This window comes from Natator depressus, chromosome 10 (assembly GCF_965152275.1).
Source record: "Natator depressus isolate rNatDep1 chromosome 10, rNatDep2.hap1, whole genome shotgun sequence".
Taxonomy (NCBI): domain Eukaryota; kingdom Metazoa; phylum Chordata; order Testudines; family Cheloniidae; genus Natator; species Natator depressus.
Genome location: NC_134243.1, coordinates 23363407 through 23376827, shown reverse-complemented (window position 1 = coordinate 23376827; position 13421 = coordinate 23363407). Strand labels below are relative to the sequence as shown.

The 13421-nt window shown below is 41.7% G+C and overlaps 1 protein-coding gene across 1 annotated transcript in view; it reads left to right on the top strand.

Moving 5' to 3' along the window:
- The window catches only part of CIITA (class II major histocompatibility complex transactivator), a 68151-nt gene that overhangs the window by 40594 nt on the left and 14136 nt on the right, over positions 1 to 13421 (top strand). Inside the window, exons 4-12 of the mRNA XM_074964640.1 lie at positions 525 to 584; positions 1675 to 1755; positions 2741 to 2800; positions 4343 to 4426; positions 5975 to 6121; positions 7248 to 7388; positions 7526 to 7585; positions 12546 to 12653; positions 13279 to 13350. Of these exons, the coding sequence (XP_074820741.1) occupies positions 525 to 584; positions 1675 to 1755; positions 2741 to 2800; positions 4343 to 4426; positions 5975 to 6121; positions 7248 to 7388; positions 7526 to 7585; positions 12546 to 12653; positions 13279 to 13350 (813 nt within the window). The remainder of the gene's footprint in view (positions 1 to 524; positions 585 to 1674; positions 1756 to 2740; positions 2801 to 4342; positions 4427 to 5974; positions 6122 to 7247; positions 7389 to 7525; positions 7586 to 12545; positions 12654 to 13278; positions 13351 to 13421) is intronic.

The following is a 13421-nucleotide window of genomic DNA, read 5'->3' as shown; positions in this document are numbered from 1 at the left end:
GCTTTTCTAAAGTAGTAATGGGTCTTTCCAGTTTGAGTTTTATTAACAAGTACATGTGAAATCCTTTTGCTTGGCTCTTAGGTGACTTCTTCCCAATCACAGGAGTGAAAGTTGCTTTAAACAACACTAAATAACAGTCCTTCTATGAAATAAAAGAGGTGTCTGTACTCCCCCCTCCACCCCACCCCTCACACACACAATATACCAGCTAGTGTTATTTTAATCAGTTTGTACATCTCATGAGCGAAATGGTCACCCTTGACTGCTGGATATGTTTTGGTTGGCACGGAGAAAAAAATCTCCATTAATTATACTTTCCTGATCAACACTTGCTGTGTTAACTTCCTATTTCTAGTGCCCTGCACTTCCTGAACACTACATTTATTTAATAAGTAAAACTAATGGACATTTCTTACTCTCCTTTCAGACCTTGGACTTTTGTACATGAGAATAATCTACAATAATTTGTTCTTAATTGTGTCATTTAACATACCATTGTGCTCTTTTTTCCCCCTTCTTGTTAGCTGGATTAGCAGAATATGTGCTCAAAGATCAGCAGGAGAGACAGATGGAAGACATTTTTGGTAAGGTTTTAACACATGGGGCAAAGTTTAGATATGACTGCTCTCTATAAATACATCAGAGAAATAAATACCAGGGAGGGAGAGTTATTTAAGTCAAGTGCCAGTGTTGACACAGAACAAATTGATATAAAGAGGCCATCAATAAGTTTAGGCTTGAAATTAGACAAAGGTTTCTAACCATCAGAGGAGTGAAGTTATAGAACAGCCTTCCAAGTGGAACAGTGGGGGCAAAAAGCCTATCTGGCTTCAAGATTGAGCTTGATATGTTTATGGAGGGGGGAGGTATGATGAGCTCAGACTAGATGATTATGATAGCCCCTTCTGGCCGTTAAGTCTATGAGTCTAAATCAGTGGCAGAGCCAAGAGTAGAATCCTGGTTATCCATCCATGGCAGTGTGGAGCAGCAGCCAAATGATTGGGACAATATTTACTTGCTTCCTATTAACACCTTTAAAAAGTTGCATGACTTATTTTTATCCTGCTTTGGTGCATTTTTGGCTTGGATTTTGCTTTTATTAGTTAATGGCAAACTTCCTGTTGACGTCAGTGGAAACAAGATTGGGCCCAATGGTTGGACTGAAGTATTTGTTGTTTAAATTAAAGAATGAACCTGGTAACATGTCAGTTCTGATAACACAAATGATTTCACTGAAAAAATCTGTATGACTCTGTGATGTGTTTTAAAAGAGAACTAATCCTTTGGGATATAAAACTGAGGCACAGATTAAATGACTGGCCTATGGTCACATGGCAAGTCTGTGATTCAGATGAAGGGAGAACCCTATAGTTGTGATTTCTAGTCCCCTCTGCTAGTCACTAGACCATTCGGAACCACTTAAATTTAACGTGTGTGATGATCTTCTGCACTGTGGAAGTTCACCAAGGTGGCCAAATCCGATTTCTGTGGATGTTGCATCCTTTGCAGATTTGGATGTACGCTTTACTGTACACATACACTCCCCATCTTTTATTTACAGAATTTATCCTGATTTCAAGACACTATGCATTTGGTGCTTGAAATTCGTTTTTAACAGTAACCTTTGGGATCCAATTGATTCAGATTTGACAGTAAGTTGTTTTTGTTTAACAGGAAAACTCATTTTGGATGAAATGTCCAATGAAACCACAGAGGGTTTTACAGAGATGAAGAAGCAGAAATGTCAGAAACGATGTAAGTGAAACAGCATTTGTGGCATCGCCAGAAACAATTCACCTAGGAGGCTGGAGTCTTTTAAAGCTCCTCCCATGCAATCATAAACTACCTGCATGGCAGGGACATTTGTTTTTAAAGGAACATTGTTGCTCCTCTCATGCTAAATTCTTCATTAGCATAAGTAGCTGCAACTCTTCTGAATTCAGTGGAGCCGTGCCCAGTTAAACCAGTGGTGACTTGTCCACTCTTCCTCTGATGTGCATTTGAATCAATGAAAAAAATGCTCCTTATATTTTCAATGATTTGTTGGCATGTAACATGGCACGGTGAGCATGTTTTTAGCTGTTATAACCCCTAGCTTTGCTTTGCACCAATGTGGCAATGTTTTAATTTTGTTTTTGATTAATTCTGGCTTAGTAAGTATTATTCCTTTTTTATTAAAAAAAAAAAAACCAAACCAATCAACCAAACACTCAGGGTTATCGTTACAAAAATCTGCCACCTATTCAAAAATATAGGGTCAGAGTAAAATAACCCTACTCACTTTCATATTTAATATGCTGAAAACCTCTACTTCTGAGGTAATTGAAGCTGCCTCAGAATTTCTAGAGACAAGGCAAGTGAGGTAATATCTTTTATTGGATCAACTTTTGTTGGTGAGAGAGACAAGCGTTCGAGCCACACGGAGCTCCTCTTCAGGTCTGGGAAAGGTACTCAGAGCATCACCGCTAAATGCAAGGTGGAACAGATTAAGCATAAGTAGTTAGCACATATTCTAAGGGACCAGAATTTCTAGTCTGCCACAATGAAATGGTGCAGCTTTTAGGAGACTATGCCCCAGAAAGCAGATCTGGTTGGCTATACAGTGCACAGAACTCTGGTTATGCCTCTGCTAACTCCTCATCTTATTTAACATGCATAAATTAGACTTCACTAACAGAAACCTTAAAATATCAAACTAGATTCAACCTACATCAAGGATTATAAACTTTCTTACTTTTAGCGTTCGTGAGCACTGCAGAGAGTTACCCTGATGCTTCCAAGCTCAAATGCAGGAGAACGGGTGAGTTATTGGCTGAAGGATTTTGAGTGTACCTTGTCTGTTGTTCTGATGTTCATACCACTGTCGAGGTATTAAACAGAAGGACTGTAGCTCCTGCATGCTTGAGAAAGGTTGGATGCACTAATATGGTGACGTATCATGACAGTGGGTTTCTCTGGCTTAATGCTAAAGAATAGCACAGGTTGGGTTATTCTGCCCTTAATCCATACACCCACATCTAATTGTTATTGTAACAAACCTATGACCACCTAGATATATCAGTGGTCATAATACTGCACACCTTGGAAATGCCTCATGGCAGGGCAAAACTTGGATCCTGCTGTTCCAAAAGCACAGGCCTCCACTGTTTGAGTGAAAGGAGAACTCCATTAGCAATTAGCAATAGAACGCCAATGAGAAGGGGAGGAACCAAGCAGAAAGGGCCAAAACAATAGCCCAGATAAGGAACATCCTAACAAACACAAAAATAGCCAGGTTACTACCTGCAAAGAGGCAACTCCTCACTCGATCCTGGTTACTCAGCTCTTCTGCCAAGGCAGAGAACCTGGAGGTCAGAAGACACAGATCACTTAAAAGATCTGCCCTGCAGCTGTGGAGAGGTGGGGGGAGTTACTGGTTGCTTTAGGCTAACACAGACTGATCCAAGGCAGGATCTGCAGTAAGCAGGCTATAACTTGGTCCACAAGAGAATGGGAGACACAAAGGCTAAGGCCTGTCTATCTAGAAGCTTGTGTGGATGGCCAGGTGTAGATAAGTCACTTGGTTTAAAATTCATTGCTCTGAGTGCTGTGAGCCTTTTTGCAAATAAATTGTACGTTGTTTTGAAGAATCATACATTGTTTTGCTTCTGTGTCACTGCAAACTGTCAATGCTCACAGACTCCCAAATGGAAACTCTTGCAGGTACCAAGCCTCCAGGGCCTGCTAAATATCACAGAAGCCCAGTCAGAGAGTGGTAGGATTGCAGGATCCCCACAGCAGGAGGCATGGGCCTGTCACTTGAAAAGGGTGCACTCAGACTGGGAAAGGGTCTCAGGACGGCCAACCACACATAAGGTAGCCCATCACAGTGTCAATTGGAGTTTTGTGAACAAAGCAAGGGAATTGTGCCACCCCTAATGTGGAAAATACACTTGGTAGACTTGAAAAACTAAATAAAGTCCTTGGTGAATTCCTACCTGCTATTTGTGGTTTATTCAGGTAGCACATTCCTTATTTGTACTGAAGCTCCAAGATTGGTGCGGATTAACCCACAGTATTGACTTTAAACCACCCACACAATTTCTTTTTTATATCATGCATTTCTGAGGATGTATTTGTATTTCAGTAATGCTCACAATCTCCGTTGAGGATTGGGGTGCTAAACGCTGTAGATGCACGGAATGAAAAGATGGCCCTGGGTCCAGAGAGCTCACAGCCTGTGAAGGAATGTGCAAGCTAAGGCACAGTTGTAGAGCTAAGACTTAAATTTTGCAAAGTAGGACATAGTTTTGTGGCATTTATGGAGGTTGCTCAGACAGTGTCACTGTCTCCATCTTCACAGATGCAGCAAAGAGGGTGAAGGAAGGAGTATGTACAGAAGGCAGCAGAGCTGTTGGGGATGTAAGAACTAGTTGCCAGAAAAGAGGTGAGCACTTTGAAAATGCCTCGTAACTTCATTTTGCATTTGATAAAGTGAGAACAACTGTGTAACTCTGTAAAGCCAAACATACCAGTCCTTTGAAAATTCAATAAATATGCCAGCAAAGAACGAGGGGGTTATATTTACCCAAGTTCTAAATAAAATAGGAACACCTGTTGTTATTACTTATTATTTATATATTTATTATTTACAGCTGAGATTACTCCAAGGAAATCCTACTGTATTGGTACCCTCACCATGAACTAGAGACTTGCCCAAACATATTGAAGTGTTGGGATCAGCAAAACCAAAATGTACAGTATTGTATCTGTATCACGAGCAGGTTATTTCAAAATAAACAAGGACAAATATTTCTTACATTCAAAACTATTTCTCTGATTGCTTTAATGAGTCAGTGGTGCACATAGCAATACAGACTATCAAACTGTTTACTATGTACCATGTACAGAAAGGTCCTGATCCAAATACTGGATGCACCTTTTCAAACCCTTATAAGTTATCAAGTTTGTATAATCAGGCAGGCATAAGAGGTGGTTTCATTTGTCTAGAAAAAGTTTGTCATTGTTTATGTGAAACTTTTCTAAGGAAGCCTGGCCATCCTTACTTCCCCAGTAAGACCTAGGCAGAGAGCCAAGATGAGGGTCCTTACTTTATGCTGCTTCCTCGGTCTTGTACTGCATTGTATAAGGCAGTGGACAATGTCTGGGAAACTGAGCACAACAAGCTATCATATTAGCTCATTACCTCATACTTGGTAATAATTTACACTGAGTCTGAATATTTATGTGCCTGAAGCTATTTAGGAGGAGGACGGGCCAGGAACACTGAATGTGTTCTTTTAAACTAGTGAAGACACTGCAGAATTTTCGACATACACACTGTAGTCCTATGGCCATGTTAGCTGGCTGCGTCATGAAGTTCTGCTAAACACGTCAGGTCACTTCAGAGTTTGGATACCAATTTTTGGGCGGCTCTAAACACTTTAATGATTTGATGACTATCAGGTGACTTATGTCTTATGCTGTGAGATCTTCTGTGGTCTGTTTCAGAGTAACAGCCGTGTTAGTCTGTATTCGCAAAAAGAAAAGGAGTACTTGTGGCACCTTAGAGACTAACCAATTTATTTGAGCATAAGCTTTCGTGAGCTACAGCTCACTTCATCAGATGCATTCAGTGGAAAATACAGTGGGGAGATTTATATACACAGAGAACATGAAACAATGGCTGTTACCATGCACACTGTAAGGAGAGGTTTCAGAGTAACAGCCGTGTGAGTCTATATTCGCAAAAAGAAAAGGAGTACTTGTGGCACCTTAGAGACTAACCAATTTATTTGAGCATAAGCTTTCGTGAGCTACAGCTCACTTCATCGGATGCATGCATGCATCCGATGAAGTGAGCTGTAGCTCACGAAAGCTTATGCTCAAATAAATTGGTTAGTCTCTAAGGTGCCACAAGTACTCCTTTTCTTTCTGTGGTCTGTCTGACTTTTGTAAGAAACTAACATACTTTAACCCTGTTTGCTTTCTAAAGTGGAGTCCCCTGGGTCTACAGTGAATGGAACTTTTGTAGCGGTGCCTCTGAACAGCTCTCCAGCTAACTCCAGCTCTTTGTCTCACCTGCACATGCAGTTTTCTGTTACCAGTATACATCCAACTGGAAAAAATGTCGTGATGCCCGGTATGTACGGTATAACTGCAGCTTTCTCCCCCTACACAACAGAGAGAACATGTGAAACTCTTCACCCAAACCCTTCACTGTAGCATGCATCCATCTCCTTCACATCAGGACATGGTGGTGGGGCTTCTCTCTACCCCATACAGTTGCAAGGGGCTGCTGTTTCCTCTCAGCTTGGGGCAGTAAAACTGGCTCCCCTTCATTCCTTGCTAATAGCAGGTGCCACAAGATGGAGAGGCAGGGATTTCTCCTTACCCTCCTCCTTAATTAGAAACTACTCTTCCTCTGCTCAGTCAAAGGGAAAGTGAATGCAGCACTTTGAATGCAGCACTCAGAAACTGGTTGGTTAATTCATTCCATGGTGGTTAGTAAAATTAAAGGTCACTGTAAGAGCAGTGCTTCAACATGTTTTTATAATTCATTTTGACTTTGGTTTTTCTGGCAGCGTCCCTGGGAAAGGCTTTGTAGACTCAGTTAGTTTTGCTATGATTTATACAACTGCTGTATTTGTCAAAATATAATGAGCCAGGGAGTGTTTGGAGTTACAGCTTTGAGTCTGGAGGCAACTGAGAAACTGACTTTAGGTAGCTGATATTAGTCAACACAGCACCAGCTCTACAGAAGCTCTACCTGCTGCAGAGCTGTGACAGGTGATCAAGTTACAAGCAGTGCATCATCAGAACACATTCTTGGGCTGATTCTGTCCAGAGGAGTAATGCTTCCTTGCTGCCGGTGCAGTGTGAGCATAATCACATGGAAAGGCTGTGATAATGCGTGAGTCTCCTAATCGCTTTGAGGGCAACATAGCACCTCAGACTCCGCAATGCGTTCATTTACCTACAGTCGCCTTATGCAAATTAACCTTCACTGTCACAAGCCACATCAAGAGCGGCATCAGCCTTAATATTTTATATACACTGTAAATAGTATGTCTCTCTATGGGATGCCTTTGGCAATGAACTCTTTAATCTTTACAGTACCCTATGAATTTTCAATAGGTTTTTGCCATTCTGAATGCTCCAGCTGAGAATGTTCATAAAGAACATCACTGAGAGCAGGAAGGGCTGTAGCCCACGGTTAGGAATCGAGGTGCTTAAAAATTGAGTAACTCTATTACTCTTAATTCCAGTGTCTTCTGGAAATTCCAACCCAGACTGTCTGCTTGTTGGTGCTAAAGGGATCCAGGTGATATCCGGCTTTGCAGTTCATCCTCAGCAGATAATTAATTTGCCTGTAGGGAATGGTGCATCCAATATTATAATATATCCAGGTGAGTTATTCAGTAGTGTTTCAATTTTTCAGAGACAGAAAGTAAAATAATTTCTATCAATAAAGTACCATAGATCTTCATCACATTTGTTTGTAGATGTACAGAGAAAGCTATTAACATGCTTGTTTTATTTCTAGTGTCCTCCTCCCCCACTGAAACATTACAGATATCACCAGTTTACCCCACAACCCTGGCTGGTAAGTGCAGGATGGCTTTTCTTCTGTCCAGTATCTCTGAAAGGGTAACAGCATAGACCGTTTCAGAGTAACAGCCGTGTTAGTCTGTATTCGCAAAAAAAAAAGGAGTACTTGTGGCATCTTAGAGACTAACCAATTTATTTGAGCATAAGCTTTCGTGAGCTACAGCTCACTTCATCGGATGCATCCACAGTATGCATCCGATGAAGTGAGCTGTAGCTCACGAAAGCTTATGCTCAAATAAATTGGTTAGTCTCTAAGGTGCCACAAGTACTCCTTTTCTTTTTGCGAACATAGACAGTAGATTGTTTCTCTGTACACAGACACCAGTTTTTCCTGTTTCAGAGTAGCAGCCGTGTTAGTCTGTATCCTCAAAAAGAAAAGGAGTTCTTGTGGCACCTTAGAGACTAACAAATTTATTAGAGCATAAGCTTTCGTGAGCTACAGCTCACTTCATAGGATGCACATTTTGCTCATGTTTTTCTTATAACAAATTACCTGCAGTTCATAGATTCATAGATACTAAGGTCAGAAGGGACCATTATGATCATCTAGTCTGACCTCCTGCACAACGCAGGCCACCGAATCTCACCCACCCACTCCTGCGAAAAACCTCACCTATGTCTGAGCTATTGAAGTCCTCAAGTCATGGTTTAAAGACTTCAAGGAGCAGAGAATCCTCCAGCAAGTGACCTGTGCCCCATGCTACAGAGAAAGGCGAAAAACCTCCAGGGCCTCTTCCAATCTGCCCTGGAGGAAAATTCCTTCCCGACCCCAAATATGGCGATCAGCTTGTTAATGTTGCTGACAGTCCTTTCCCTAACAGCTCAGTCTAGTCCAGGGCACTAGGCAGAACTGTCTGTTTAGTGCAGCATTAGAGCTACAGAGTCATGTGTGTCCAGAAGTGGCCATATCCTTTGCATTACCCCCCAGAGTCTGGCACTTTAACCTTTCCAAAATAGTTATAGAATCATGCTTTAACGCTTATCCCATTACCATCAAGATAAGGAACTGTGTTGGTGCTTTATATACTAACTGCTTTACTGGGCTTTTAACTGGCAGTTAACATGGTCCAACAGAAACAACAGCAACAACACAGAAAAGCCAACCTAAACGTTTACTAAAAAGTTTTCTCCAAAGTCTTCTCCAAAGTCTGATTGTAAAAGTCAAACACATACAGAAATCGGTTCATAATAAACAAAAGAAAGTCTTGTTCAGGCTACAAACAGTTCCCAGCTGCAGTAGCAGTCTGCCCTCATTGTTAGTTACTAGTGCAGGGAGCTCTGCTGTAAGTTTTGGGTTGTGTGTTTACTTCCAGGCTTTGGTGCCTACAGGGTATCTCCATTGTTGACTGCTGCTATTGCTGCTTAGTTACAGTAGGTGTGGTTGCCCCCTAGTGGCTATTTATACAGCTAAAAGCACCGAAGAGAAAGGTGAAATTTTTGAAGGTGACCCAGTGGATGGATCCCTAAATACCCTCAGGTTTCTGTAGGAGTAATTGCAAAGGTTACACACAAATTTTTGCGGGCTCACCAATTGCACTCACTCATTTTTGTTAATTTACACAGCACATCAAAATACATCGGGCATTTTCCATCCTAAAATGAGTCCTTGCCTTGAGCTTACAGTCCAACTGGAAAACAGGCAGACCCAGGAGCAGAGAAGGAGGCAGCATGACAACTATTTATTTGCTTTCCCTCAATTTTCCATTTTGCTATTAACTTTTGCCTTATTTGCCTTATTACCACTTAATCCTTCTCTATCTGCCTGGCTATAGACTCCCTTTGATTTTCCATTCTCTCATTTTTATTTATTAACTCCTGATCAGTCCTCTAACCCCTCCCATTCACTCACTGCCTCCTTCCAACCTTTCCCATAATTGTGTTTAATCCATTCCTGCATTCAGTCCCTACTTACCACCTAATCTTCATAGAATCATAGAATATCAGGGTTGGAAGGGACCTCAGGAGGTCATCTAGTCCAACCCCTTGCTCAAAGCAGGACCGATGCCCAATTAAATCATCCCAGCCAGGGCTTTGTCAAGCCTGACCTTAAAAGCTTCTAAGGAAGGAGATTCCACCACCTCCCTAGGTAACGCATTCCAGTGTTTCACCACCCTCCTAGTGAAAAAGTTTTTCCTAATATCCAACCTAAATCTCCCCCACTGCAACTTGAGACCATTACTCCTTGTTCTGTCATGTGCTACCACTGAGAACAGTCTAGATCCATCCTCTTTGGAACCCCCTTTCAGGTAGTTGAAAGCAGCTATCAAATCCCCCCTCATTTTTCTCTTCCGTAGACTAAACATCCCCAGTTCCCTCAGCCTCTCCTCATAACTCATGTGTTCCAGTCCCCTAATCACTTTTGTTACCCCCCGCTGGACTCTTTCCAATTTTTCCACATCCTTCTTGTAGTGTGGGGCCCAAAACTGGACACAGTACTCCAGATGAGGCCTCACCAGTGTCGAATAGAGGGGAACGATCACGTCCCTCGATCTGCTGGCAATGCCCCTACTTATACATCCCAAAATGCCATTGGCCTTCTTGGCAACAAGGGCACACTGTTGACTCATATCCAGCTTCTCGTCCACTGTAACCCCTAGGTCCTTTTCTGCAGAACTGCTGCTGAGCCATTCGGTCCCTAGTCTGTAGCGGTGCATTGGATTCTTCTGTCCTAAGTGCAGGACTCTGCACTTGTCCTTGTTGAACTTCATCAGATTTCTTTTGGCCCAATCCTCCAATTTGTCTAGGTCCCTCTGTATCCTATCCCTACCCTCCAGCGTATTTACCTCTCCTCCCAGTTTAGTGTCATCTGCAAACTTGCTGAGGGTGCAATCTACACCATCCTCCAGATCATTTATGAAGATATTGAACAAAACCAACCCCAGGACCGACCCTTGGGGCACTCCACTTGATACCAGCTGCCAACTAGACATGGAGCCATTGATCACTACCCATTGAGCCCAACAATCTAGCCAGCTTTCTATCCACCTTCTAGTCCATTAATCCAGCCCATACTTCTTTAACTTGCTGGCAAGAATACTGTGGGAGACCGTGTCAAAAGCTTTGCTAAAGTCAAGGAACAACACGTCCACTGCTTTCCCTTCATCCACAGAGCCAGTTATCTCATCATAGAAGGCAATTAGATTAGTCAGGCATGACTTGCCCTTGGTGAATCCATGCTGACTGTTCCTGATCACTTTCTTCTCCTCTAAGTGCTTCAGAATTGATTCCTTGAGGACCTGCTCCATGATTTCTCCAGGGACCTTGGTGAGGCTGACTGGCCTGTAGTTCCCAGGATCCTCCTTCTTCCCTTTTTTAAAGATGGGCACTACATTAGAAGATTACAATCTTCTGCTTTACCCTTTCCTAGTCAGCCACCACATCTCCCTTCAACAGTGAACTCCATTCCCCTGCAGAAAATTGAGCTAAGTGAAGTTGTCTGGAGGCAGTGAAGGTGTTTCCTTGTGCGGCTGCCATACTTCCTTGTCTCCTGGAAAGCAAAGCCCATTAATAGGCTACTGCAGGAGGTGCTGGTAGGGTTTCTACTCTGTAAAGTCCAAAGGAGCAGCCGCTAGTTTACCCCACTGTCCAGATGATGCAGCTAGAGTTCCTGACTCCCAATAGAAGATCTGCAGCCTCGTATAGTTTTCCAAAGACTCATAGATGATAAGACCAGAAGTGACCATTGTCGTCATTTAGTCTGACATCCTGTATAACACAGGCCAGAGGACTTCCCTAAATTAATTCCTGTTTGAACTGGGGCAGATCTTTTAAAAAAAACCATCCAGTTTTGATTTTAAAATGGCCAGTGACGGAGAAGTGGTTCCAATGGTTAATTACCTTCATTGTTAATTTGTGCCTTATTTCCAGTCTGAATTTGTTTAGCTTCAATTGTCAGCCATTGGATCTTGTTACACCTTTGTCTGCCAAATTGAAGAGCCCTCTGTTATGAAATGTCTGCTCTCCATGAAGGTACTTATAGACTATGATCAAATAACCCCTTCCCTGTCTCTTTGTTAAGGTAATTAGATTGAGGTTACTCCTCAGAAGCGATGGTAGGACTCACTCTCACATGACTCACATTAATGAACTGTTTGTGCGCGTCAGCAGGGCCCATGCAGATAGTTAGTGCACATCAGGCTTCTGCGGGTTAGAGTCATATCCCAGCATGCCACAAATTACATGTTTGTGTAGACAAGCCCTAAGGGTGATGTCAAAGAAAAGAGTCTGGCAGATGAGTTGGTAACTGTGGCAACTCAGACTGATATCGGGGTTCAACTCCGTTAGCTCCTGTAGGAAGACACCACTTCCCGTTGGGTCTGAGTTTGTCCTAGATGTCTATTTATGACCTCTGGGCAGAACTTCTGACACTGAGATGAAAAGGTCTTCTGAGCCTTTACCAAAGCCCATGGTTAATGTGTATTCCAGAGAAGATGTTTCTTACAATATTGTATAACACCTCTACTGAAAAGGGATCCGTGGGAAAAGGTCCCTTGAGCTGTCCCATCGAACAGGAAATTACTGAATATTCTTAAATCCTTTTAAAATGTAACCTTTACATGTCTTTATTAGGGATTGTCTTTTCCCAAATGTAAGCTATTTCTAGACACTGACTCTTTTGAGAGGAATTTCTGTCCCACTCAGCTGTGTTCAATGTGACATCACAACTCAGAAAACACTGTAAGAAAGTATTGCAGTCCTTGGATGTACTCCTGGAATTTCCATCTGTTTTAATGGAGGCTACAGTGTGCCTTTAGAGGCAGCATTTGACTCCCTGAATGGATAGTTTGTTTAATCATGTTGAAAGAGTTTCTCAGAATTTTTGACTTAACTAAAATTATGCTGTGGACAGAGTCCTCCTTAGTATTTTGCCTGCTAACTCTTTGCTGTCATTAAGAGATAATACTGATAACAATTTCATTAACTGTATAAATAACTTGTCAAATGCATTATTTCAGCTCAAGTGGACTTGGCTGTCCAAAGCATTTTGGGGTCTCCTGACAAAAACCCCTCCATGGGCCCATTTGATTATATGCCAGAGACTGCAGCTGTGACTGATCATACAGGTAGATACTACCCTATTTAAAAACCCCTATATGCCGACTTTACAATTATAATACTTTGTATGTATGACATAATGCAGAGTGAATCCCCCAACTGAGTTTTCCCAGGGATGTTACCTTATATAATGCTCACCCTACGTACCTAGCTACTCAGCTCTAACTAAAATTGTGTGGTTACGCTGAAGCTATTCCTTTTGATTACATAAATAAGTCTTAAATGTGAACATGAATCAAGCCAAAATGCTAATATTTGAAAGGGACAGTGGGTCTCATGAATAGAGCTGTAATGTTTCTCCATGGCATTGCTCCATGTAGGGTATCAGAACAGTCATGTTCTTCTGTAACATTGTAATAGCTACAATAATTAACCTTGCGAAATGATGAATACTGACTGAAGCGTCTGCTTTATCTGCAGGGTTTTCTTGCCTTTTGTCTGTCATAAGTTAACATGATTTGTGTGCATTTTTATCACTGAAATAGACAAATATTTCCACCTTAAGTTAGGACATCAATTGTTATGTAGCAAGGTTCTACCCCATTTAACTAGTCACATTGCTGAAATTGGAAAAGTTCAATCAGTGAATGTTTAAGAGTCTGTTTCTCAAATTGATTACTTGTTTTCCTCCAGATGAAGAAGAAATGTCCAATGAGAGATCACAGATTCCTGTTGTTCCTTCTGAACAAATTCTCAAAAGACCAAGTGAGTTTCAATCCCCTTTAACCTTAAATTGCTTTGCAAATTTTGTGGAAAACCAAAAGATCAGTTTTTGC